The 24926-nt window shown below is 39.8% G+C and overlaps 2 protein-coding genes across 3 annotated transcripts; both read left to right on the plus strand.

The window, feature by feature from the left end:
* Positions 1-384: 384 nt before the first annotated feature.
* Positions 385-13432, plus strand: oga (O-GlcNAcase). Of its 2 annotated transcripts, XM_088086399.1 has the most exons (19): positions 385-944; positions 1682-1733; positions 1847-1944; positions 2138-2268; positions 2394-2565; positions 2665-2763; positions 2852-3136; positions 3262-3420; positions 3566-3756; positions 4020-4280; positions 4374-4581; positions 5059-5229; positions 6811-6864; positions 8323-8408; positions 9476-9580; positions 9908-9999; positions 10083-10275; positions 10378-10537; positions 10847-13432. In XM_088086399.1, the coding sequence occupies exons 1-19, from the start codon at positions 779-781 to the stop codon at positions 10981-10983; spliced, it is 2820 nt and encodes a 939-aa protein (XP_087942525.1). In that variant the 5' UTR covers positions 385-778; the 3' UTR covers positions 10984-13432. The 2 variants fall into 2 exon arrangements, with proteins under 2 accessions (XP_087942525.1, XP_087942526.1); XM_088086400.1 differs by lacking the exon at positions 6811-6864 and having other exon boundaries at positions 386-944.
* Positions 13433-14759: 1327 nt separating this feature from the next.
* On the plus strand, positions 14760-18139 carry npm3 (nucleophosmin/nucleoplasmin, 3). Its single transcript, XM_042502488.2, has 5 exons — positions 14760-14956; positions 15136-15221; positions 15995-16114; positions 16193-16286; positions 17391-18139. Exons 1-5 carry the CDS (start codon positions 14884-14886, stop codon positions 17507-17509), a joined length of 492 nt encoding a protein of 163 aa, XP_042358422.1. The 5' UTR covers positions 14760-14883; the 3' UTR covers positions 17510-18139.
* Positions 18140-24926: the final 6787 nt, after the last annotated feature.

The raw sequence follows: 24926 nt of genomic DNA on the forward strand, positions 1-24926 counted from the left end.
TAACAGGACAAGTTATATAGACTTGCGCTGCAAGTTTGGAAATTCAGCCGAAATCATTAATCTGACTCCTTGATAAATTTGCGAGGTTATTATTTCTATCAATAGCCACAAATAAGTCATACTGAATACTTATTTATGATAGTTTTTGAAATCATGGAGCGCAATTAAAGCATTTTATTCAGCTGTCAATGGCTTCATTTAATTAATAAATAAATAAACCGTTGGCGAGTGGTTTATGGTTGCAAAAATACATAATTTTACGATTTATAACTTTATCTACCTGTAAATATTTAGCGTTGCAAAGCAGAAGTGTCATCTATCTCTTTCTCCTCGTGACATCTGTGTGGTGTTTTGTCACGCAGATCAGGTTCTAACTGGTTTGATCCAGTCCAGAGAGCATGCGCACTCGGTGTAAACAGGAAGAACCGACAGAAAACCAGGGCAAATCTACCATAAAGAAAAGAAAATGATCGGACAAAAACCAACGAACGTCTTGCTATTATTTATATATTAATCAGCACACACGTTTCCCTCTATAGCTTGATGGTCATTTCGATTTCATCTAGTAGAAGCAGTCGCTAGGATTTCGACTATTTTGATAGACTCGTTAATACCGTACTCTTGTTGACGGTAGACAGGCACTGACGCGATTGATTTCCTCCGGGTTTTGCTCGGCGCATTTGTCCGCCAGATTAACGTTACGGGCATATAAAAATAACTCGGTGTTCTCTGATTTCTTCTGGATTTACTGACTTTACACCGTGGAAGATTTCTAACAATGGTACAAAAAGATAAGACGCTGGAGACGCCTCAAGTGGACGGTGAGCCGAGCCCCAGCCCAGTCTCCGGAGAGGCTTGTGCCGATGCCCCCGGCCCCGCGGAGGAGTCCGGCATCGGAGTCGAGCCGACTGGCCACAGAAAATTCATCAGTGGAGTCGTGGAAGGTAATATTGAATTTTAGTTGAAAAAATTAAATATGACATTTGGCTGCGATCTGCGTACACTGGTACAAAGGGCATCAGTATGCTGCAGCAGTCCTGCTTTTTTTTTTTTGGGGGGTGTTATCTGTTGGAAATAAGGCATTAGTAGACAATCGGATAGAGCAATAATCACAAATCGATTATAAATAGTCCTAAAACAAAAGGGGCTTAGTATTCATCAACGTTTAATAATGTAAATATATATGCAGATCAATAATGGGAGACGTCGTCCAATGGCAGATCATCGCTGAATTAATATAAATGGTGGTCATTTACTAAGCGGTGATCATCAGTAATTCAAATTAATTGACATTTGATTAATTTTGATTGTCATTTGTCAAATAAATATACCACACATTGACAACTTATGCCTTAATTAATGAAAAATCATTTGGTTTGGCCAGTGTAATATAGTAAACTGAATGCTTTGTGTGGTTCGTCTTATGCTCAGACTGGATAAAAAAATCAAGACTAGCACTTTTTTGTAGTTCGTATTAGACAAAATGATTAACTGATAAGCTAAGAAAAGCGAACAGTCCTAATAAGCAAACATTGCATGTTTGATGACACTTCCAGCTCAGCCCTCACCTTGGGGCAAATTGTTAGTTGTCACAGTTAAACAGTTGAAAATACACAGACATTTAGTTAAAAATCAGCACTGCACACTACATGGGAACTAAATGTACTGTTTTCTTGTGCAGGCTTTTACGGTCGACCATGGACAATGGAACAGAGGAAAGAGTTGTTCAGAAGGTATGATGATCCGTGTGAATTATTTAAACAAGTATGTTAATCAGATAAAAACATTATTACGGACAGGTGGTTTGAGATGTCATTCTGAGTTTGCACAACATTGACTCTCCCAGGCAGCAGAAATGGGGGCTGAATACATACCTTTATGCACCCAAAGATGACTACAAACACAGAATGTTCTGGCGAGAGCTGTACTCAGTGGAGGAAGCAGGTGATTATTCAGTACACGTCTTGGGATCAGCTGTCTTGGGGCAAGGGAAACAAGTAATGCTTGTTTATCTATGTTAAATGACAGCCTGCATATTCCATTGTTAAACACGGATGAAATGAAAAAACTGGTTTAAGAGTTGTTATAATAGCACAAAAGAGCATTTTGTGAATGTTTTCCCCTTTCTATCTCCTAGAGCAACTCATGACTTTAATTGGTGCTGCTAAGGAGCATTGCATAGAGTTCATCTATGCCATTTCCCCTGGACTGGACATCACCTTCTCCAATCAGAAAGAGGTTTCTGCACTTAAGAGGAAACTTGATCAGGTATTGCAACATTATTGCAACACAGTGTGTTCAAACTCTAAATATTTTTCATGCATTTCACTCTATTCATCATTCTGTATCCATTATAATGGATTTTATTTCTAATCCCTCTCTCTTCCCCTCAGGTTTCTCACTTTGGCTGCAAGTCATTTGCCTTACTTTTTGACGATATTGACCACAACATGTGCCCTGCTGACAAAGAGGTGTTCAGCTCATTTGCACACGCTCAGGTTACCATTACCAACGAAATCTACCAGTACCTGGGGGAGCCTGAAACCTTCCTCTTTTGTCCCACAGGTACATCAGTTCTGTGTTTGAATCTTTTGCATGTTTTGCACAATTGTTTCAGAGATTGATTTATTCATTATTTGGTTGTTTGCTTGCCTTGAAATGCAGAGTACTGTGGAACATTCTGCTACCCAAATGTCTCTCAGTCCCCCTACCTCCACACAGTAGGAGAGAAGCTACTGCCTGGCATTGAAGTGCTATGGACTGGTAAGTCTAACATAGCTTCCTGTCAGCTGACAAACTTTACCGTAATAGAGAAAACAATTATTTTATCATGATGTTTTCTTTTCTGCAGGACCCAAGGTGGTGTCCAAAGATATCTCAGTGGAGTCAATTGAGGAGGTGTCAAAAATCCTCAGAAGAGCCCCTGTCATCTGGGACAACATTCACGCCAACGATTACGACCAGAAGAGGCTTTTCTTGGGTCCATACAAGGGCCGCTCCACAGAGCTCATCCCCAGGCTGAAGGGAGTTCTCACTAACCCTAACTGCGAGTTTGAGTCCAACTTTATAGCGATCCACACTCTTGCCACCTGGTACAAGTCAAATATGAATGGGGTGCGCAAGGATGTGGTCATGAGTAAGTGTGATCCAAAAGTTAACTAATTAGTATTTTTTTCATGTGGATACACTGATCTTTCTGTAAGATGCTGTGTTATGATACAGGTTGTTCATTAATGCTGTTTTTGCTGTTTGTTTTACCAGCGGACGGTGAGGACAGCACAGTGTCCATCCAGATCAAGTTAGAGAATGAAGGCAGCGATGAAGAACTGGAGACAGACATGCTCTACAGCCCACAGCTCGCTCTAAAACTGGCTCTCACCGAATGGCTGGGGGACTTTGTTGTGCCTCATCAATACAACAGTGAGAGCAGTCCCGTTATTATATATCATCTCTTTGCAAATTGATTCTCTAGCTGTTTCTAGTTTGTAGTGTTGGCATGGCAGCCTAAAATGATGATTTTGTGACTCACGAACATGACGCAGTGAGGCTTACCTTTGTCTTTCAGGCCGACAGGTGCCTCAGAGTGGTGCCAAAAGCACAGCCATTGATGTGTCATCCATGGCCGCTCCCTCGCTCTGCTCCTCCACAACAGTCACAACTGTGTTCCAGCAGCCCATCATGTCTCCTGCCATGCCGCCTCTCTGTCTGGATCCACTCTCACACCCCATGGCAAAAAGACCTCAGGAGGAAGAGGAGGTGAGCTTTATTGTTACTAGAAGACAGAATCATAGCACCTTAATGACCACAATGAGTATTTTATGTTTCTTCTGGCAATCAGCCTCTCTAATGATGTGAGTATATCGTCATTTATTAGTTAAGAAAAACGGATTGGGCTTCCTTCTGATCAAATTTTTGGCCTCGCTTACAGAAAAATCACTCTTTTCCTTTAGCATTTGTTTACTGGAGAGGACAGCATGTGTATATGGCTCTACGACTATGTTTATGCTGCTCCTGTGCAGGTTGAGGTGGAGAAGAAGGATTCGGATGAGGAGCCAATGGAGATGGTAGATGAGAAGCTGGATGAGCCGGAGCCAGAAGCAGAAGCTGACCCAGAGGAGAAGCAAGTCAGTCCCATTTTACCTGACAAGATGGCCGAAGACCTGAAGCCAATGGATACAGACAAGGAGAGTCTCACAGAGTCAAAGTCCCCTGAGGAGTCCATCCAGGAAGACACAGGGAGTGATATTGCTCCCATGCAGACAGACGATCAGCTCAAGCAGGTGCAGCAAACACTTCTTCAATATCTGCAGCTGAAGGCAAAAACAAATTAGAATTCTTTACAAAGTCACAATGTTTCTTCTTTGCGTCCTCAGGATTTGTTTGTGCCTGGGCCCAACGAGAAGCCCCTGTTCACAGCAGAGCCCGTCACACTGGATGACCTGAGCCTGCTGGCAGAGCTCTTCTACCTGCCTTATGAGCACGGACCCAAGGCCATGCAGATGTTGAAGGAGTTCAACTGGCTGAGAGCCAACAGCAGCGTTGTCAGTGTCAACTGCAAGAGGAAGGAAACTGAAAAGGCGGGTTAATGCATTTGAATAACACACACATACAGACAGTTAAGAGAAAGAGGTCCACGTGGAAGAACTAGTTCATTATTAACTGAACTTGCCTGTGATAGTGTAGGTTGCTGAAAACAAAATGGTGGATGTGTACTACCCATAATGCCCATTGGGTGGTGTGATAGGGGATGGAGTGCACCGCAGAGCATTGTGTTCATTGTAGCTTCCCATATTAAACCATCTGCCTTTTTCTAAAAGACATGTTGACGTAACACAGAAACACACAAATAAATATTAGAAGTACTGAAGTGTCAGTATTGCTGACTGGAACACTTAAATAAACCAACCATTGTAACAAGTAAATTATGTGCTTTTCTTATTATGATGAGTCAAAATGTCTGCTGTGCAAAAAAAGCTTATTGCACATAAAAAAGTTTAGCGCTGTTCTTATTGCTAATTACTTGTTCTTATTTCCGATCATTGTGTTGCATGCAGGTAGCAGAATGGCAATCAAGGGCGGAGAAGTTTGAGGAGATGTGCTGCTCCGTCATCCAGATGTTCACACGGCTGTCCAACTCAGCCAACCGCACCATCCTGTACGACCTCTACCCTTACATCTGGGACATCAAGAGCATCATTTCTATGGTCAAGTCTTTTGTCCAGTGGCTCGGTACGTATGAAGGGACCCATAAAGCGCATACTCTTAGAGAGCAGTACAGTAGCATAGCTGTAGTCTGATCAAGTCTGGTAATCCTGACTATCCTTTTCCCAGAGACGCAAATAATTCAGTCACCTTGAAAAAGAAAAAAATGAGATTATATAAAGAAAAAGCACTTTAATGGCTAGCTGCATGGATTATGTCCTAGTTCAGAGCTATGTAGTCTAATGAGGCAAATTTAGAATTATTTCACACATCTTACACAGTCTGCATAACAGATGGTAATATTACTGATCAAAGACTTGATGAAATATGGCTCTTAGAGATCTTAGCCACCACCTGTAGACAGGATGAGAATCTAAGTAGTGGCTAATTCTCCCAATTTTAATAACCGGCACTTAATTTTTTAGATAAGCTTAGCACAGATCAGGCTAGTCGCATCATCATAGTTATGATTCTATTGATTTCTCTTGTTTCACACATGTTGATTGTTTTCTCTTTTTTTTTTCTCATCTGACTGAATGCCGCTTGCACCGCCAGCACCCTCCTTATTTATTCCATAACAAGCTGCCCCCATCTTGGTGATATCTAAACCTGGTCTCTGTGGCAAACGTCCCAGCAGGGTTAATGCTGCTTGCTGTGTATCCAGTAACATCACTGCTGCATACCCACACAGACACACTTGCTTCCATCTCTCTGTCTGTGGGGATGGGAGCCAGGGGGAACGCCCCATCCCTTCTCCCCCCTCCTCCATGCCCTAGCGCGCACGCGAGCTTGGAGAGCAAGTTGACTGACTGACTGTGGAAGGCCATTCTGGTGCATAAACTGAGTCAGAAATATCTGAAGTTGTCTCTTATTTTTCAGCTGGCTATTAACACAAACCATGTGAATATATTACTGGAAGCTTTGTCTTGTTGCCTCACTGAGTAGCCTCTAAAATGAGGTTGTCAGTGGATTTTAACTGAATTATTTGCCCAATCTGTATCAGTGTGGCATCCATCACCTCCTGTAAGAGAAGAGATTTTTTCTCTCCCACTTCCTCGTTTCACCTCTCACTTTCTTCCACTCCTTCAGGTGGTGCACTGTGGTGCAGTTTGAGCAACTTTCAGCCTTGAGACAACACCTCCATATTTTTTTTGGAGTGTTCTTTGATTATTCTAAAGCACCAGCATGGCCTGTAGGTTACCCCCTGTAACCCAGTTTCATTCACAGGTTTCTGACCTATATGGTAAAGCTGAGGACTCTAGCCCACAGTACACAGCAGGCAGCATACCCACGCTGGCAAAACCACATCAAAAATCCACAATACTGGCTCTATAAAGCATTAAATGATTTGGGCCCCTCCAGCAACACAGAGGAAATCAAGTGTCCTTTGAATATAGATATCTTTGAATAATTCTCCCTAAAAACTGCAGAGTCATTAAGTGTCTAACTGTTGACTTCTGCTGTTGCTATTATCAGATTTTTTGTACATCAGTTTCCCCTCAGTAGAAGCTGTGCAGCCGGCATTTAGTCGTAAACCTCCCTGGTTATTGTACTGAGAACACTTACTAATAACTATTTTCTACTGTTTTCTCCCTTCACTATGTACAGATGGAAGAATCCACAGTACAAGTTTCTACTGCTATTGGATCGACAGTGGCCGATGTATGCACAGTGCAAGCGCCTTTTTGTTTTGTTTATGTTTGAGAGGGATTTATGGATTTTTTTTCTAAAACTAGATTTATAAATGTAAAACATTGATTTGGAGGAAAGGAAGATGCCCTCCGGATGAAGTCACATTTTGCGCAGCGATTTAGCCCTGAATGCTAAGTGTTAACTCCCAAATTTCTCTCTTTGGCAGCATCTCTCTAACTTTTTTTTTTGTTTCTGTCAGTAGGCCTATAGAAATGGCTCAGACCAGCCTGATGCACCTACTCAAGGGAATTTACACTTGGCTTTGAAATTTAACCGTAGCACACGATTTTCATCCCACTCAGGGATATTTCTGATTGTGTATTTACGATAAATGTGCTCACACACACATTGGTTTGACTGTGCAAGAACAACATTTGCATGTTTTCAGCACAACTGTGATTGTGTTAAAGCAATGCAGTCTGATGAGGTAACTGAGGTGCCTGTTTTGTGGATTTTAATTTGGGTAAGCGAGTTCAGAGTTCCTCCCCGTGGGTGCATCTGTGTGCTGTGCTGTGTCAGCTCATCAGAGGAATTGTTTAAAGTATCAGGGTGAGCTTTATATGTAAAGCAGTGTTAGATGTCCTTCCCGTGCGCTGCATTTGTCTGGTCACATGACGGGGCTTCTCGTCAACCAGGGTTAGACTTTGTTAGCGGGAACACTACTTTAAACATACTCTAAGAGCCCTGCGTGCTTTAGATCTATGTGATTTGTCCCTGTGGTGTATTTTATCTTTGGTCTGTTTGACTGTGGCTTTTAATAGAAAGCTGAGAGACCCCATAACTCAGTGTTCACACCAGCTCTCCTTCTGTCTTCCTGGTTTGATGACTCATGCTCCCCAGTCATGTGACGAGGCAGATAAGATGAGAATGTGACTTCACACGGGGTACTAAGATGAGTGGGGTGACGGCAGCTGAAGCTTACTTTTGTAGTCTATAGACAGTGGGGTTTCGGTACTGGTGGTCAGTGTAATACTTATGAGGTCTATCAGTTTTTCAAATGCGCATTACCCTCACTGAAACACCAAGGGGGCTGAACCACACTTAATTCTGTCTCTCTTCAGTTTTTGGAGAGCGTGTGTTCCTCACTTTAAGAAAGATCTCACTTCTTTAGACCTGCAGTTTGACGTTGTTGTATTGACACAGATAATTTAAGGTTTATTTATATCTTGGACTTGATTTCTTTCTTGCAAACACGTAAGCTTTAGTTGCTCGAGCCCCATTTTATCATAAAATATGTCCTCTGAATATAGTTTATTGCAAATTAGGCCCTTTTTATGTTTTAATGAGTAAATTTAAATTAATTTATTTATATGGATTATGCTATTAGATGCTTATGACCCCCTTCCTCCCCATTCCCCTACTACCTTCATCTGTGTCAGAGAGCCCCATCCTGTGGTAACAATGTCCGCTTGGATCTGCTCCTAACAGGGTGTCGTAGTCAGTCCTCAGCACAGTTCCTTAGAGGAGACCAAGAACCCTGGGCCTTTAGGGGAGGTCTAGCAGGAGAGTTCCAGGTATCTCATGCACTGAATTTACAGCAATCTAATGGAAAAAAAAGAGTGTTGTGAGAAAAGACAACAATGGTAATATGTGCGAAGGTATGAAGGGCTTTGGTCTGTCGAAGGTGAGCTGATTGTAATGGGTTAAAACATCTGGGTTCTGTCACCCTCACTTGGTCTCCAAGGAAGTTGTATCATTATGGGATATTGTCAGTCTGTGAGAGATCAATATGCGACCGGAAACCAATTTCGACAAAAAGAGGTTCCATCCAGTGTTTGGCATGGCGTTTTATGATTGATTAATTTGAGTTTCTTTCAGCAACTGCCCAAGGAGATGCTGCTTTTCCCTAGCGCACGCAGCGCATGCGAGCATGGCTAGGTTTTTATTTTCATGACATCTCATTTCTTTGCAGGAAAGCACAGCGCACAAATTACCAAGCCAACCCTTTGCAAGCGCACGCACAAGCATCGCAGCGCCAGCGAGACCGCAAGCATGTTGCAATGGGAAAACTCCATGATCAAACACACCTGTCTAAAGCGGTATCTCCATCTTTGGAGAGTAGCAGGATGGCAACTAATATGCCAATGAATTCCTAAATTAACTCATTAAATTTGCCTCATTGATTTTTTTCCTGGAGTTCTCCCTGCCACTCTGCGCCAGCATCATTATTTTTCTCAACAGGAGGGTCCTGCGCAGCGAAATATTGCGATGTCTTACAAAAGGGAAAGGAGCATCTCCTTCAGCCAGTAAAACCTTAGTCAGACCAAAACACCACCCTTGTTTTAATATATTTCAAAAGCAAATATGTATGTGCTTGTTGTGCTATGTTCCTTCAGCAAAAATAACAAAGGTGTGATGTTTGCTCTTGTTGTCCACTGTCAGATCAACAAGGAATATCAGTTCATATCTTTACGTGATTGTTTCAACAATATTTGTCATACCAAAGCACTTTGCTCTCCTCTGTAGTTCCTTTTGGTTTGATAGTGGCTCAACTGCAGCAAATGCACAGTGAGGCAGTGAGCCAAAGCGGCACACCACCTGGTCTCAGTGAAACTGAACCTGTTTCTTTTGATACCCACAGAGATTGTTGCCAATAGAAGGGGCAAACGATCTTTTCTACCAACCTCCACCTTCAATGCCAACCTCCAAAATCTATTCCATAAGGCCGTACTATCCCAAAGATGAGGTAAGATGTCTGTGTGTATTATTATTCATGCCCATGTACACCTTATTTTTTACTAGAACTCAAGTTTTGCATGTTAAATACCAACGTCATTAATAATGTCATAACCAAAACAGTATGGTTGCCGAAATGATGTTGGCCAATTGCTTGTATTCGCAGCAGAACTGGCCCAGTTTAAGCTGTGAATCTGTCGCAATGCTGTGCTCAACTGCTCTGTACATCAGCAAATTTATGTAACATTGTTGGCATTGTCTGGGCGTAGTTATGGCTTTTATACCGAGTGTCATAGTTTGTCAAGTTACAGCCGTACCTGTCTTCTTTTTTTTGCAGACTGCGATTTATAAAATCTGTAAAGAAATGTACTGTGAAGGAATGGAGGGTGTTCCAGTCTCTGATGAGGACCCTGACCTCATAGGAGACAGGTAAAATATAGAGATGACTAAAGCATGGTTTCCCCTCGCTGCAAATCAACATGGCTGACGCAATCCTTCGTGTTTGTTCACAGGTTAGTAGGAGGTCTCCTGACTCTGAGTTCAGACTACGGGTTTGTGCTGGAGGATGATGAAGGGATCTGCGGTTACGCTCTCGGAACTGTGGACGTCAAGCCTTTCGTCAAGAAATGCAAGTTGAACTGGATTCCCTTCATGCAAGAGAAATACCTCAAACCTGACTGTGAGAAGGACCTCACAGAGGCTGAGGTATGATCTTTATCCACCTCTTTTTCTGTCAAAACATCTGCATCATTTGGCACGATTGTGTCTCCTGTTGTTGGAATTCATGTCTGTCTGTCGTCCCTGTAGAAGATGATGCTGAGTTTCCACGAAGAGGAGGAAGGTCTTCCAGACTCTTTCCTCTCCAACTTCCCCTCTCTCATCAAGGTGGACATTCACGCCAAGGTCACTGACCCCAGCGTGGCCAAAAGCATGATGGGATGTCTTCTATCCTCTCTTAAGGCCAACGGTAGGTGGCAGCCATCTTCAGTTCTGACAGCAATATTCATTGCTGCAACTTATTGTGTTGGTGTTATCATGCTTGTTGACACTCACCTGTCTGCAAAATGTAGATTAATATTACTTACTTTAATAATCATATTCTTGCATAAAATGTACCTCTGCACACATACTTGCAATGCTTGAACAAGAAAAGGATGATTTGTCCAATTTTGCTTTAAAAATATCTTAAAAGGGTAAAAAAAAACAAAAAAAAAACATTGATTGAAGTGTCTCATACCTGCAGTAGACACCCCGCTTAGTTGTTTTTTTCTTCCAGGCTCCCTCGGTGCGTTCTGTAAGGTTCGTCAGACTGATAAGAGAATGTTGGACTTCTATAGTAAGCTGGGATGCTTCGAAGTGGCCAAAATGGAGGGCTTTCCCAAAGACGTCATCATTATGGGACGCAGCCTATGAAGAAGCGTCCCGCTGCGACAACAGACAGAGGGGGGAAGAAGTTGACGTGGCTTAAACATGTTTGCTACCTTAATGAGAAAAAAAAAAAACTTCCATGATGATTTTATACTACATTACCATCTGGGCTCGCCCTGGGAAACCTCTTTTTAGGATTTGTGTACAGAAGCACAGCAGGCGCACACAGATTTCCCTGCGCTGCCCTTAGATGTTATGGCTCTGTTGGATTTGGCAGATCTGAAGCTAAAAGGCAGAGGAGCGATCTGTAATCAGTTGATTTGAGCCAACATGGAAGAGTGGCACTCCAGCAATGATTTGTTGAGTCCCACTACTCATATACCTCCAAGAGGCTTGAAGTAATAACTCCATAAGCCTTTTTCTCATTCAATCCAGTAGCCATTACTTGGATATCGCCTGCATGCCCTAATGCAACGTGTCTGTATCTGAAATGGAGACATATTGTGAAATGAGGGCGGCCTGTATCTCAGCTAGTGTCTTACTACCCTTACATCCTGCTTTCCCAGCTTTGACAGAGAGAAATAACGCAGACATAAGTAGGACACCTATATCGAGGATGCGAGGTGCTATGAGTTTTTCTTTCATCGTCACATCACACTATTTCCATTTGCTCCACAAATAGTCCTGGAGAAAGAGGCCTTTTAAGTGGCGTGTTTCTATCAAAAAGTGGAGTGACGTGCCGAGTCTGCACACACGGAAGGTGGAAAACTGTAGCTTTCAGGGTTTGTCAATAAGACCAGAAAGGGAAGAATAGTCGTTGAGATGTTGATGGCTCAACCAGGAGGTCCCCTGAATTTCCATTCAAGTAGTAATAGACATTTGGAGAGCAATAGAAAAGCTTCCACACGTTTACAAAAATGGTTGTCATCCTGTAACTTTTCAGCGCTTTGCTTTTTTGTTGTTGTTGTAATTGAGCTGGTTTTGCTTATTTTTCTTAAAGCTATTGCCTTTTGGTTCATTGCCTTTTGAGTTTAGCATTATATTGCAGACCTCAGTGTCTGTTGTTCAAAGACTTTCTAACACGAGTCAGTCAGATATAGCTAGAGAACAGCAGTTTTAAGACATTGGATTTGTTGTTTCTCAGTTTCTCTAAGGTGAAGCCTAATATCGACAGTCATATGTCTTAGTTTTGCCCTTTCAGACCCCAAACTCCGCAACAGAAATCCTGCAGTACGCCTAAGCTGACTGACAGGGACATCACTATCAGAGAAAGTTAAGACCTTCTCGTTAAGTTGTGTCAAAATAATGTAAGTCGTTTTTCTTTTAAAGATTGCACTTAATCAACATTTTCTGATAGCAGTACCCAGTTGGACCAAAATCTTGATATTCTGATCTGCTATTAAGTAGAAAAATGTAACATTTGACTCTCACCAACATAAAATAAGTAAAGGCTTGGAAGCATTAACCCTCCAGCTGTCATTGAGCTGCTCTGTTTTTCTCTTAACCACTAATTCCAAACATGACTTGTAAAGCAGCAGCTGATCTGAGCTATGTTCAAGAGATTTGCTGTGCGAAAAAGTGACATTTGCTTGTCATTAGCAATAGAAAATAATCAGTTTACATCTGTCTGCTTGCATCCTTTCCTGCATTGCATACTCTCAAATGAATGTCTTCTCAGTGGAGCCTTGGTGAGCGCTCTCCGGTCACCAAAGTAGCACTGACTCCCACACTGTCGGGCTGTCGTCGTGGGGGCTTGGAGCAGAAATTCCTCGGGCCTTTTCCTATCTGTCCATTGAATGTTTTATATTCTGACGCATTTCCCATCTGTTTTTGTAAATCTGTGTAGTTGATAAAAATAAAAGCACTTGTTCTAATAGATAGGAGTGTTCTGTTGGTTATACGAGGATCATCAGTTGCTCTTCAGTAGCTGCCTGCCAATGTGATGTTTTGATACTGTGTACATTCATAATGTGCATGAGGTGTATTGGATTTGCTGTGGCGGTCATTTAAATAACCTCATCTCATGCTGCATAGAGGAAGAAGCATGCCACTTGCCTCTATGGGCATGATACTGTAGTTGGTAGACAGTCTGTAAACACTGTCAATCATAAAGTGTTATTATTTTGTATATCTTTATCAAAATTGCGGCTAACTCTCTGTTGTCCTTTAAGGAATACAATGTTGTAATGCCCTGTCCCGTGCAGCCTTCCTACCAGGCTGCTTTCCACCAACAGGTTTGCTGTTCATCTTTTGAAACAACAGCAGGATTTTCACTCATTTTAAACGGCTCATTTTGCAGCTGGTCGATACTCCAGCTTTCTCCTTTGCCAACGGGTTTTGATAGAAATGGGCTGTGACTGAGGGAAAGGGCTCCTATTGTACATTTTGATTACACAAGAATAGGGTTGGGGGGTAATGAAAGTAACAGTTTACCTATGTAAAATTTGTATGTGAGATACATAAGATTAAAAACTAATAAACCATAATAAGTTAATTTGTTGCTTTGTGTCTTTTGTTGCACAGATCTTTCCGTCTGAACTAGAAAAATGTCATGTTCTTTTAATATATCTGCCCTCAAAGAATCACTCCCATTTCTATTTTGACAAAAAAAACAAAGGATACAGTTCTGTAATGTTTCAAAAAAATATTTATATTCTTGGTTTAATATCCCTGTAAAGGTTTCTGCAAAGTGTTGTGGTCATAAAGTTTTACAAGATTGAACTTATGGTGTTGTACACTGCCCCTAACAGCTGCATTATTTCTGAAACAAGCCTATGAATTATGAAAAATCATATTTATACATTTTTGTGTTGAATAATCTATTTACAGCTGATTCTTGGGGAGAGTTTTTGGACATAATACACATTTGTAAACGCCAAGGGGCAATTTTTAATGAAATTAAATTTCAATCTTTTTTTTCTGTTGTGTTAACTTGCAATTTAAGAAATTATATGGCATAGTAAAAGTAGAGTTACTGAAAAAAAAGAAAAATAGGAAGTTATAAAATACCAAAAGCTAAAAATACAAAACATGTTATTCAAATACTACAAATAATAATAATCATTTTAATGATTATAATAAACTGGTACATTTATGTAAGTTCAGATGAAAGAAAATTACCAAACTTTAATTCCATAAAATATTATTTACTAATAACTAATAAGTTTAAGGTACATTTGGCCCAGCACAGGACATGACATGTACCACAAACACACATATAAAGGTACACACCAGGCTGGCACACTGTTTGTGTTAAATCACAAACAGAAGTCACACATTATTTAAAAAATTAAATAAAATAAATAACAGCAATGCCATGTTTTTTTTCTTATTCTGCTTATTAATTATTTATGTTTTTGTACACAGAGTTAATTTGGCCCTTTTTATTGTTTTTTGACGGTTTTTTTTAGGGCGAATGGGACACTATATACTAGGAGAATAGTTTGTATTAGTCATCCACGATTAGTCAGATGATTTTTGCCAAATATTTTGGTATTGTCCCTCAACTCTTGTATTTTTTTTTGCAAGATGTCTTATTTCTCAGTATATTCATTTTGAATTTTCCCCTTTTACTCACTCTTTGTCCGAAGCAAATCTTACAAAATCTCATATTCAGAAATCTAAAGTTTCCCATCATAATCGGTGTATCCTATATTACATGAGCTGATCAGCGATTACTGTTAGTGCTCTGGTCCCCTGCCATTATCTGTTTATGTATGTGCTGCGTTCATGTTGTTTTATTCGTAAGATTTAACTAAATAAATAAAAGAAAGGAGTATTTGGGGCACGAGACGGAAAGGGAAAAAAAAACATCGCCGAGCCACAGGCGCACAGTGATGACGTTTCAGGCATGCTTACATTTTGCGACGCGCTTGTTATTTTTCGTGGAGGGTTCATTTCTGTATAAAGCGTCACCAGAAAACCCAAATTTAGAGCTTTGACAAAATGTCTTTTCACGAAGATGAAAGCTTGGACATCGGATCAGCCGGCCAGTCGAAGTTGGAGAGCTTTCTGTTCAGTAAGAAACATTTAAATACAGTTTATCAGGTTAGCTCTGCTGGCGCACACGTGGGTCTCCTGTGTGATGTTACCACAGTAAATAACATGCTTCCATATTATTACATTTCAGCCAGTGCTCTAACTTACATTTAACAAAAAAAGTTTCTAAAATTACCCTTGTTTTGATGTATCTTCCAGGCTGCGAGCTGTCCTCTAAAGTGCCTTTCTACACTTTCCAAGGAGACGAAGAGGAGGACCTGGAGCACTTCCTTGAACTCAGAACAGTATGTTCAGTTTTTCTATAATCACATAAACTGGGTGCAAAAGTTCTCCACAACTTCAACAGCGAGTTTACAAGCAGGGATAGTGACATGAGGCCAGGAGCCAGCTGCTGCAGCCCCTTACATGTTTCTAGGATTTTAGGACGTTTCCAGGATTATCAGGATCAGAGATACTTTATTGATCCCCTTGGGGGAATTGTTGTTCATTACAGCTGCTCTGATGCCAGCATAGCAAATTAAAGCAAGGTCATTTCTATGATTTTCTCAAATTTTTAGGATTTTACAACATTTATGTTACGGCATTTATCAGATTTTAGGACTTTTCTTGGATTTAAGGATGTTTATGGGATTTAAGGGCATTTCTTTGATTTCAGGATATAGATTTTACCACATTTCTCGGATTTTACATTAAGGGCTTTGCTGGGACGTCTGTCGGGGGGGTGCGGGGGATCTTCCACTAACACTTTTTTTGATAAACAAGCTCTGTTTTTATGTTATTTATAGACTCTGGCACCTTATGTGCACTAAAAATACAAAACCAATACCCAGTGTAAATTATTTATTTACTTATTTATTTTTATTGTGAATTAGAAAATGGTTGGAGGGACCAGATTTGGTCAGTGGGCCGTGAGTTGGGTATAAATGGCTTAAAGTGAAGTTTGTATGTAATTATCCAAGGCTTTTGAACCATACTGCCTTCAAATCATGTAAAAACGTACTTTTTTGGCTGCCAACTCTTTTGATGTATGTCAACTTAATTGTTATGCTTCCTGCAGGTCTGTCTGGGAGAAGGTGCCAAGGAGGAGAGTAATGTGGTGGAGGTAACGGCCATGAACCACCAAGGGAAGACTATTTCAGTGCCAATTGCCAACCTTCACATCAGCTGTCTGCCCATGGTACAGTACAGTGATTTCTTTCTACACGCAGGTTAATGTGCAGCACACATGTCTAAACTGTTACCATCCTTTCCTCAGGTGAGTCTTGGAGAATTTGAGCTGAAAGCCCCAGTGACCATCCGACTCAAAGCTGGGACAGGACCAGTTACTGTCAGCGGGCTACACCTCATCGGTAACACTTAAATTTTATTTTTTTGTTTGTTTTTTAATTTGTTAGACATTTAATGGCCTACTGATAATATCTGTCTGTTTATATGAAGATTTTTAAAAGTATCCAGCATTTGATAAATAGGTTACTGCAAAGTACAATGAAATAGTTCAGTGACAATCTCTTTACAAAACATTCGATGTTTTCATCTGACCAGTAACTGCCATTCCTTAAAAAATATCAAGTGAAACAGGCGCACTCTTTTAAAGCGGAAACAATATGTCAATTAGTTGATCAACAGGAAAAAAAAATAAAATTGCAGCAATTAATAATTTGTTTTATTTAAGCAAAAAGATAAAATATTCTCTTGCTTCAACTTTTAAAAATGTGAATAGTTGTTTTTTTCTGGGGTTTTTGCACAATGAAAAAAAAAAGTTTTTTGTCACCTTGGGCTTTTCTTTAAACAACAATCTAATTTCCAGCATTTTGCTGACAAAAAAAATCAGCACATTTATTGATAATGAAAATAATTGTTTTTGTAATCACTGCAGCTTCAGGTATACACTGCTTTGCAACACTGAAAAAACAAAACGACGCAATTATTAAACAAGCAGCTAATGTGTTGCTTTGTAATACTGGACTATACTTTGTAATACATTAGTAGGTGCCAGACATTTTGCTTCTTTGCATAATGTTATAATTGCTGAAATACAATCAGAGATTTTTTTTATTCTAATGATCCTCAGATACTCAGTATCTTTAATCAGTTTCTCTTCATTTTGACCCAACTACATGAAAGGTTAAATGTATATGTGGGCAATCAATGTCACATTTTCCCCTAATTAAAATTTAAGACCTTTGACACTTTTTAATAAATATTTCAATTAAGTTTTATATTTAGATCATAAATTATTTTAAAATTTACATTTATAAATACTGCATGGATTAAATACCTTTTGCTCTTATTACTGGCTGTAATGAGTGTGTGTAGTTGAATATTACAACCTGTGCATGAGGTCCATTAAGACAGCAGATTAATAAAACCACCTTTCTGGCCTTTATAATTAAATATTATACCAGGATTCAATTCAACACAGTGATTTAACTTTGTCCCCTTTTCTTGTGCAGCCTCACAGGTTGAGGAGTCAGACCTGTCTGATGAGGATTACGAAGATGATGATGACGACGAGGATGAGGAGGAAGACATCACCCCCATTAAACCAGCAAAAAAGAAGCAGAAGCAGTGATCGTTTTTTTGAAAGGCCTCACTCACTAGCTGATATGTTTTTTAAGGAATGACAGGTTATTTTGTACCGGATGGACACATTTTATAAAGCTGCTACTTCCTCTACACAGCCAAGTAAGCGCTTAGTGTGGCGGCTGTTAGCTGAGCACGCTGTGGGAGGAAGTGACAGCATGACGGGCTGATGCTCTCACCTCTCCGCTCGTCAAGTTTCTCACAGCGAACTGTTGGTCCCTGTGATGTATTAAGACGTTTACTTATAGAAGAACTTTTGCTAATAAATGCTACCCAGTGTTTTGCACTGTATATGATACAGTCACAGCTGACATGGATTTATTGCACCAGTGGATTCTGGTATTGTTATAGATACTGTTCTTGTAAAAGTAAAGTCCTTTGTGCGTGCGTGTGTGCGCGCGCGCGCTCGTGTACTTTGTCAGACATGACTGACAAGTATCCACATGAATTGTCACTTCAACTGAATGGTGTATTCAGATAGCTTGCGTACAGTTTATTAAATGTTCTCTGTGCGTAAGAGTTTCTCCATTTCTAGTTGTTACAAAAATACTGTTTTCTATGTGATATGTCAGTCATAAATGTGAAGATTTTGTACTTAAAGTGATGCGTTGAGAAAACATTTTGTTTGTGTTTTCATTTGTTTTCCCTTTGAAATCCTATATAAAACAGTAATTTTCAGCCAGTTTATGTTACGAACAGGGTCACATAAATTTAGTGTTCTCTGAAACACACGCAACACATTTAGTGGATTGTAATTTAGACACATGGCAGAAAATCACAATTGCGATTAAGTCCATTTCAAGTATTTCATAACCACAACACATATTTTATTTTCTATTCCAATGTTTATCACTAAAACATTAATTCTCCATGATTAAATCAACAAAAAAGACAACAGAAAAGACAAAACTCAGCTTGATTACAACTGTGGAAATTATTTTATCTAATTTAATTGAACGTGGCCTGCATTTATAAGCAAATGACCCACACAAACAAAAACATACAGAAATCTCTTGGGGCTAATGTGGCATAACATTTTGTTTTCGTGTTGAGCTCTTGCCCAAAGGAAGAAGCTCACTGAAAAAAATGTGTTTTTGGGCCCTTTCAGGGTTAACTTAGGTGTTTGGGGGTTTTTTTTACGATTTATTTAAATGGTGGGTATGGTGATAGAGATTTTGGGGCTTTTTCTGGTTTGACAAGAAGGTCTATCTCTGTGGTGATCCTCTCCCATAATGTTGTCAGACACTTAGAATAACAATCTGAGTCAGTGTCAGTGGCAAAAACACTTTTAGTGGACGTAAAGTGATGGTGAATTGTTTCAATTTCAAAAAATTGTGTTCCCCATTAGTCACTTACACACGGGAACATATGGAAATAGGCAGGTTGACAATACCAGTGTTGAGAAACTTTGGTATTGTTCAACTTAGATTGGTTGCAAAACTTAATTCAGTTTGATGGGTCCACAAACTCAAAAGAACAATAAGCAACAGAAAACTATAAAACAGAACCATGAGCTACACCAATGAATAAGCAAAAATATTTTCCATGAAATGTTGCACTGATTCTGCATAAAAATATTAACCAAGCTGACAGTAAAGCACCAACAAAGCTTACCTCATTAAATCAGTTTAAGGTTAACAGTTAAAGCTTCCTGAGGACAGACGTATCAGGTAACAGTCTGCATCATCTACTAATACATACACATGCAATCCCATCCGTAAGCAGAAAATCACCATTAGTGAATTACATAACTGAATCATCTGCAGACTGTCAGAGCAGTTCCAGTCTCTAATTAGCCATATGAAGATGACACTTGATCTTCACACTGAGAAGCAATGGAGCTTTTTAACGCTTTGGAACCTGAGCAAATTGTCTTGATTTCTTTCAAAAAATAAAAAAAGGCAATAAGCAACCAAAGAAGAAAATACCCCCAAATTAGCAAGAATTAGTAAGAAAAAAAATTACTGGAAAATTACCTGAAAAAAAGAATAAATAAATAAATAATAAGTAAAAACAGAAAAAATATATAATTATCCTGTAACATGATTTTAAATATCTGATAATCCTACATATAGTTTTCCCCTACCTCTTCTTTTTCCCCCGGACATATGGCCCTCGCTTTTTTAAAAAACATAATCTTCTAAGCCTACAATTTTTTCCTATTTTTGAAAGAAACCACAGCAATCTACTCAGGGTTCAAAGGTTGTAAAGGGATTCTGAAAGCAGCAAAAGAGAAGTGATGTTGCTCCGGTTTTTAAAGGGTTAACTACATATATATATATATATATATATATATATATATATATATATAGCTGGAAAGTTACAAATACAGATCTTCCTCATCAGATAACTGTCAGCTGCAAAAAGCCAATAAACCACAGTTACAGTTTGGGAGGGGCAAGCAGGCTGCAGGCTCCATGACGATAATACTGGAGGAGAAACTGGCATGAAAAGAAAGGAGAACTAAAGGGACACTTAATGCCGAAGTTTACAAAAATATTCAATTTCACAATCACTACGTTTGGAGATATATCACTCCACAGGACGTGTATGAAAAACTGTAATTTCTAAAGTAACTAAAGCAGAAGCATTTTGTCCAGCACTCAAGTCAATATTCACCTGCATGAAATCACACCTCTCCTTTCTCTGTGCTCTAATGGGCAGGATGTTGGCGGCACAGTGGGACAGAAGAGGGAAAAGTTGAGGGAGAGACTGATAAACAAGCCACACCGCTGAGCACCAGATGTCCATGAGACAAGTTTTATCCAAACAACTAAGTCATGCCAGGTGCTGCCATGGCAACATGAGGAATGACCACCTGTGTGATGCCCTTGACGGCAGCTTTCTGTTAACGAGGAGACAGGACTGAGGGGGAGGCACAAAAACAAGGAGGGTAGGGATGCTTTAATCAGAGGAAGATTAAATCGATGATTTAGCATTATTCATACTCAAGCTGTTACCCTCAATTGTCCCAGGTAGTTGCCATTATTGTGACAACACCATTTCTCCTGGAAGAGAGGGTAACACACAAGACGCATACTATCAAAAGGGTCATGTGACTGATAGCAAATCAATGTGCAACAATGCCCCAGCCAGTTAATGTCACCTTGACGTGGAGCAGGTGCTGCTGCTTCTTATTTTCTGACTCATAAACCACATCCAACTTGGTTAACGCTGAGTGGGAGTTTTGTGAACCTTTACACCCCTTTTATTGGATGTAGGGGTTTTATGGTGCAGCGTCTGTGTGGTGGTGCGTTAAGGCTTCACCCTCATTGTAGAGGTTAAAGCTGAGTTCAAAGCAGTGCTTGTTTCTGTAGCGTAGGCAACAACAATCTGGTGGTCAACCCGGTGAAGCACGTTAAAAGACATGTTACTGAAAATAAGGCTTCAGCCGCAGCAAAATCAAATGTCTTGTTGGAAGAGTTCCCCCCCCATGTCACATCTCTGTCTTACTGAAGTTACCATCATGTCAAACTCCATTGACGCAGTGGGACAGTGGGAGTCGTTCTTTTTTTTCATGGACACCTTTTGCTTTAAAAGTGCGGTGTATAGGATTTAGGGGGATATATTGGCATAAATGGAATATAATAGGTAGATTCAGTGATTTCTTTTAAATGACTTCTTAAAATCCACATTTATAGACTTGCCTATGTGATGTTGTCTTTTAATTATTTTAATTATTTTTATACTTTCCACTCTTAATTTGTCTTCTAATTCATCATTTTATCTTTTCTTGTGTCCTTTAACTCTTCTTTTAATTTTAGCTTCTAATTTATCTTTTTACTTTCTTTGCCTTGATCCTGCCCATTATTACTATCGTTATTATTTCTATAATTAATAGCTATCGTTATTATTATCACTTTTTATTATTATTGTTACTGTATTTTTCTAATATGTCCCTGCCTCGATCCCCCTACATAATTCTGTCCTCACTCTTTTCTCAGCATTACTACATTGCTAAAATTGTTTTAATTTCTGGGGCTTACAAGCCTCAGCTTTTCCTGTGTGTCAAAGCACTTTGTGAACTGTGTTTTTAAAGGTGCTATATAAATGAAGTTATTATTATTATTATTATTATTATAGGTCTTCAGTAAATAATCGGCCATAAATTACACTGTGGTCACACTGCAAGCGTTAGTGCTCAATTCTGATGATTTTTTTTTAATACAGCTGTTCACATTATTGTTTAAACTGTGGCCAATATCAGCCTCCAGTGTGAAGTCATGGCATTGATGCGACCCGTATGTCCAGAAGAACAACAAGACGTCATACACAGCACGCTGTGGATACGGAAGTAAACAAGGAGAAGAAGTCCATACTACACATTGAGGCCACTGATGTGACCGTTTATCGTTAAATTTTTAAGTTATTTTGAGTGACTCCATGGGCAAAAGGAAGAAGCAAGTCAACGTTATTTATTAAGTATTTTTCTACAAAACAGCCCCGGGCAGTGGGTGAATGAGACAGAGAGCTTCTTCAGTCTCTACTTATGGCATTTCACAATGCCAATGTGCAATTTTAGGATTGTCTTGGCAACCCATCGAGGAAAAAAATTGATGCAGACAGACAGACCGATGAAGTTTTCTTATGGTTTTTCTATTTTATAGAAGGATGACGATCTAGAGTGACGTAACAGTTGCACTGAATTCCAATACTGATTGAATGGCTGTTCAGACTGCGGTTGTATTTTTAAAAAAATCAAATCTGTGTCTGATTTAGAACCACATATGAAAGTGGCCCGAATCTGATTTGAAAAGAGCAGATTCAAAATGATTTGTGCTGTTCATGCTGTCATTAAACAATCACATCTGGATCACACAGGGGGGAAAATAATTTCAGGGCCACTTGGGCCCACAGTGTGAACATTGCCAATCCTGTTTTTGTTACCTTAGACCAGCACATCCTAAACCTCTCCTTAACGATTGTCCTGCATGTTTTAGATCTCACCCTTCTGCAACACAGCAGACTGAAATGATCAGCTCGTTATCAAGCAGCTTCAGGAGTTCATAACGAGCAGATCATTTGATTCAGCTGTGTTGGAGCAGGGAGAGACTAAAACATACAGGACTAGTGGTACTCGAGGAGAGGTGCACATCAGTAAGTCATCCACAACTTTTAACACGCAGCACCGTCAGTCTTCATGTGACACACTACCCAAAGTACAGTCCAGGGTCAGGTCCAGGTCAAATAATGAGAGACAACAGGGGCTCTGTTATATTATTATGAGGAAAGGGTGCTAACAGGCGCAGCAAGTTATTTATTTTTTTTTTTTTTTAGGGCGAACAGTGGTGCCCCTCCAGCATGTGGCGCTCTAGGTGACTGCCTATATGGCCTATACCAAAGGCCGGCCCTGATTGGAAAGTACCATGAAGTACAGTGAGAGTAATCAAGTCATTACAAAAGAATCCAACTTTATCTTTGCCAGAAGCTGGCTCATCATGATGCTGAGTCACTAATTTTTAGCTTGTTAAATCACAGAAAAGCTGTTGGCATATGATGAGAAATAAGATAATGCAGCATTGCAGTTTGTGTCTTTGACCAAGCTGCTGAGAGATGGGTTCACACACTGCCAAAACACCACCACTGAAGAACAGCATTATTAAAAACACCAATATGTCACAAAACAGAGAAGTGTAGATTGCAGCTAATTTCCTGCCTTGCTGAGTTTGGAGATTCTGGGCTCACCTGAAATGACGTTCAAAGAGGTTTACAGGCTACTTCACCCATTGAAGGAGTCATATGGTTTCTTAGAGTAGAGCAGCTGCTCTTCAGTGTAATACTGCCCGCTCTAAAACACAAACACACACACACACACACACACAAACAACATATCACAGTTCAAAACACTTCCTGCTCATACCGACTGAGTGAATCCATCCAGATATGTGCTCTGGTTGCCAGAGGCCTGTCGTCTGTCTACCTGCAGCTGTCCACCAGTTTTCTGACTGGAGCCTGGGTGGCATAAGACTGTGGGACAGTTCAACAAGTCTGCCATACTTCAGAAGTGTTTCAGTCAGCTAGTAAGTGCAATGATTTCTTTTCCTGTCTTTCGTATTTCTTTTCTCTTTCAATTTCAAAGCAGTTCAGGTTCATTATTACAGCCACTTTAGGGAGATCTAGGCTAAAAAGTAAGACCTATTTATGATGTATATAATGTAGCCAATATTGTAGCCTGTACTGTGGGACATAAGTATGAACATTGCATATCTTCCCCAGTAAGATGTTGTCTCTTTGCTCTATGTTAGTATGTAATCTAGGACAGTGGATTAATGTACACCAAGTTAACTTAGTTTCTGTTGATATAGACTTTCTGCTTTGCTTGCCGACGAGGTTTCACCAGGTAAACACTAATAAACCACACACACACACACATATATATATATATGAGATATAGATAATCGTGTGTGTGTGTGTAAATGGACTCAACAGAAACCCAAAATACAAGAATTCATAATGTAAATAGAACAACGACAGATAGAAAAGCTGAAAAAACATTAAACATTTTTATTTGACACTTCGGTCGATACTCCATATATATATAGTTTGTCCCACATTGTTTTGGTCTTTGTTTTGTCTTTTTTTTCCTTATGTGTTGTTTGTAGTATCCCATTTCTTTTTTTGTTACATAACTGAAATTGTTAATATTATTGAGCCATGTATGGAACAACTGGAAAACAACAAATAATAAACAAAATAAAGTTCGCCAAGTTCGTACTTGCGAAGTTGTAAGTTCAAACTGGGCAAGCCCACAAACTCCCGAGGACGTGAGGACGTGAGGACGTAGTACGCAGCGTGCTTGATGATGCCTACATTATTACACCAAATATCTTCACTGTAGTGTTCACAACAAATGAAACACAATTGTTGGCCTGTTTTCACTTATTCATTTTTAAATAAACAAATAAATATTTACGCGTGTATCCTATAAGTCATTATTACAAATAATATGTAAATATTTATATTTCGTGGTTGTTGTGGTTGCCCCAAAGCTAGGCTAACTTAGCAATAACGTTAGCTAGTTTACGACGTTAGCTTCGAGTCCTCACATCTCCGAAAACTCTTAATTTCGAAAAAATAATAACTTACAGTTGTGAGTCTTCTGTGTCTACGCCACTGTCGCTCCTTGCTGCGGAATTATGTGATACATGGCTATCCCAAGTCCACAAAAGTGATGTCCCAAAGCGTCCCTCGATTAAACGAGCGGGTAAAGCCACATCCGGGTATTTGGACCGTACTTACCGCTTTGTTTTGAATTGGGACGGCGCGTGGGCTGCGACTGATGACGTTTCACGTGAGCACACTAGGGAACACAAGTATGGTCAAGAAGATTGAGAAAGTGAATTGCTATTTTTATTAATTACATCTTGAAACTTGCTCCCATTTATCTTGCAATTTTACACATGTGC

The sequence above is a fragment of the Plectropomus leopardus genome, chromosome 13 (genome assembly GCF_026936395.1).
Source record: "Plectropomus leopardus strain MGB_pleo_1.0 chromosome 13, ASM2693639v1, whole genome shotgun sequence".
Lineage (NCBI taxonomy): Eukaryota > Metazoa > Chordata > Actinopteri > Perciformes > Serranidae > Plectropomus > Plectropomus leopardus.

What these genes read in the sequence shown, in the direction of transcription:
- oga (XM_088086399.1), top strand. Translation starts at nt 779, where the DNA reads ATGGTACAAAAAGATAAGACGCTGGAGACGCCTCAAGTGGACGGTGAG. An exon ending in GAAGGAAACTGAAAAGGCGG is followed by an intron (nt 4,582 to 5,058) that starts GTTAATGCATTT and finishes GCATGCAGGTAG; the next exon opens with CAGAATGGCAATCAAGGGCG. An exon ending in TTGGATCGACAGTGGCCGAT is followed by an intron (nt 6,865 to 8,322) that starts GTATGCACAGTG and finishes TGCTCCTAACAG; the next exon opens with GGTGTCGTAGTCAGTCCTCA.
- npm3 (XM_042502488.2), top strand. Translation starts at nt 14,884, where the DNA reads ATGTCTTTTCACGAAGATGAAAGCTTGGACATCGGATCAGCCGGCCAG. An exon ending in ACATCAGCTGTCTGCCCATG is followed by an intron (nt 16,115 to 16,192) that starts GTACAGTACAGT and finishes TCCTTTCCTCAG; the next exon opens with GTGAGTCTTGGAGAATTTGA. An exon ending in CAGCGGGCTACACCTCATCG is followed by an intron (nt 16,287 to 17,390) that starts GTAACACTTAAA and finishes TTTCTTGTGCAG; the next exon opens with CCTCACAGGTTGAGGAGTCA.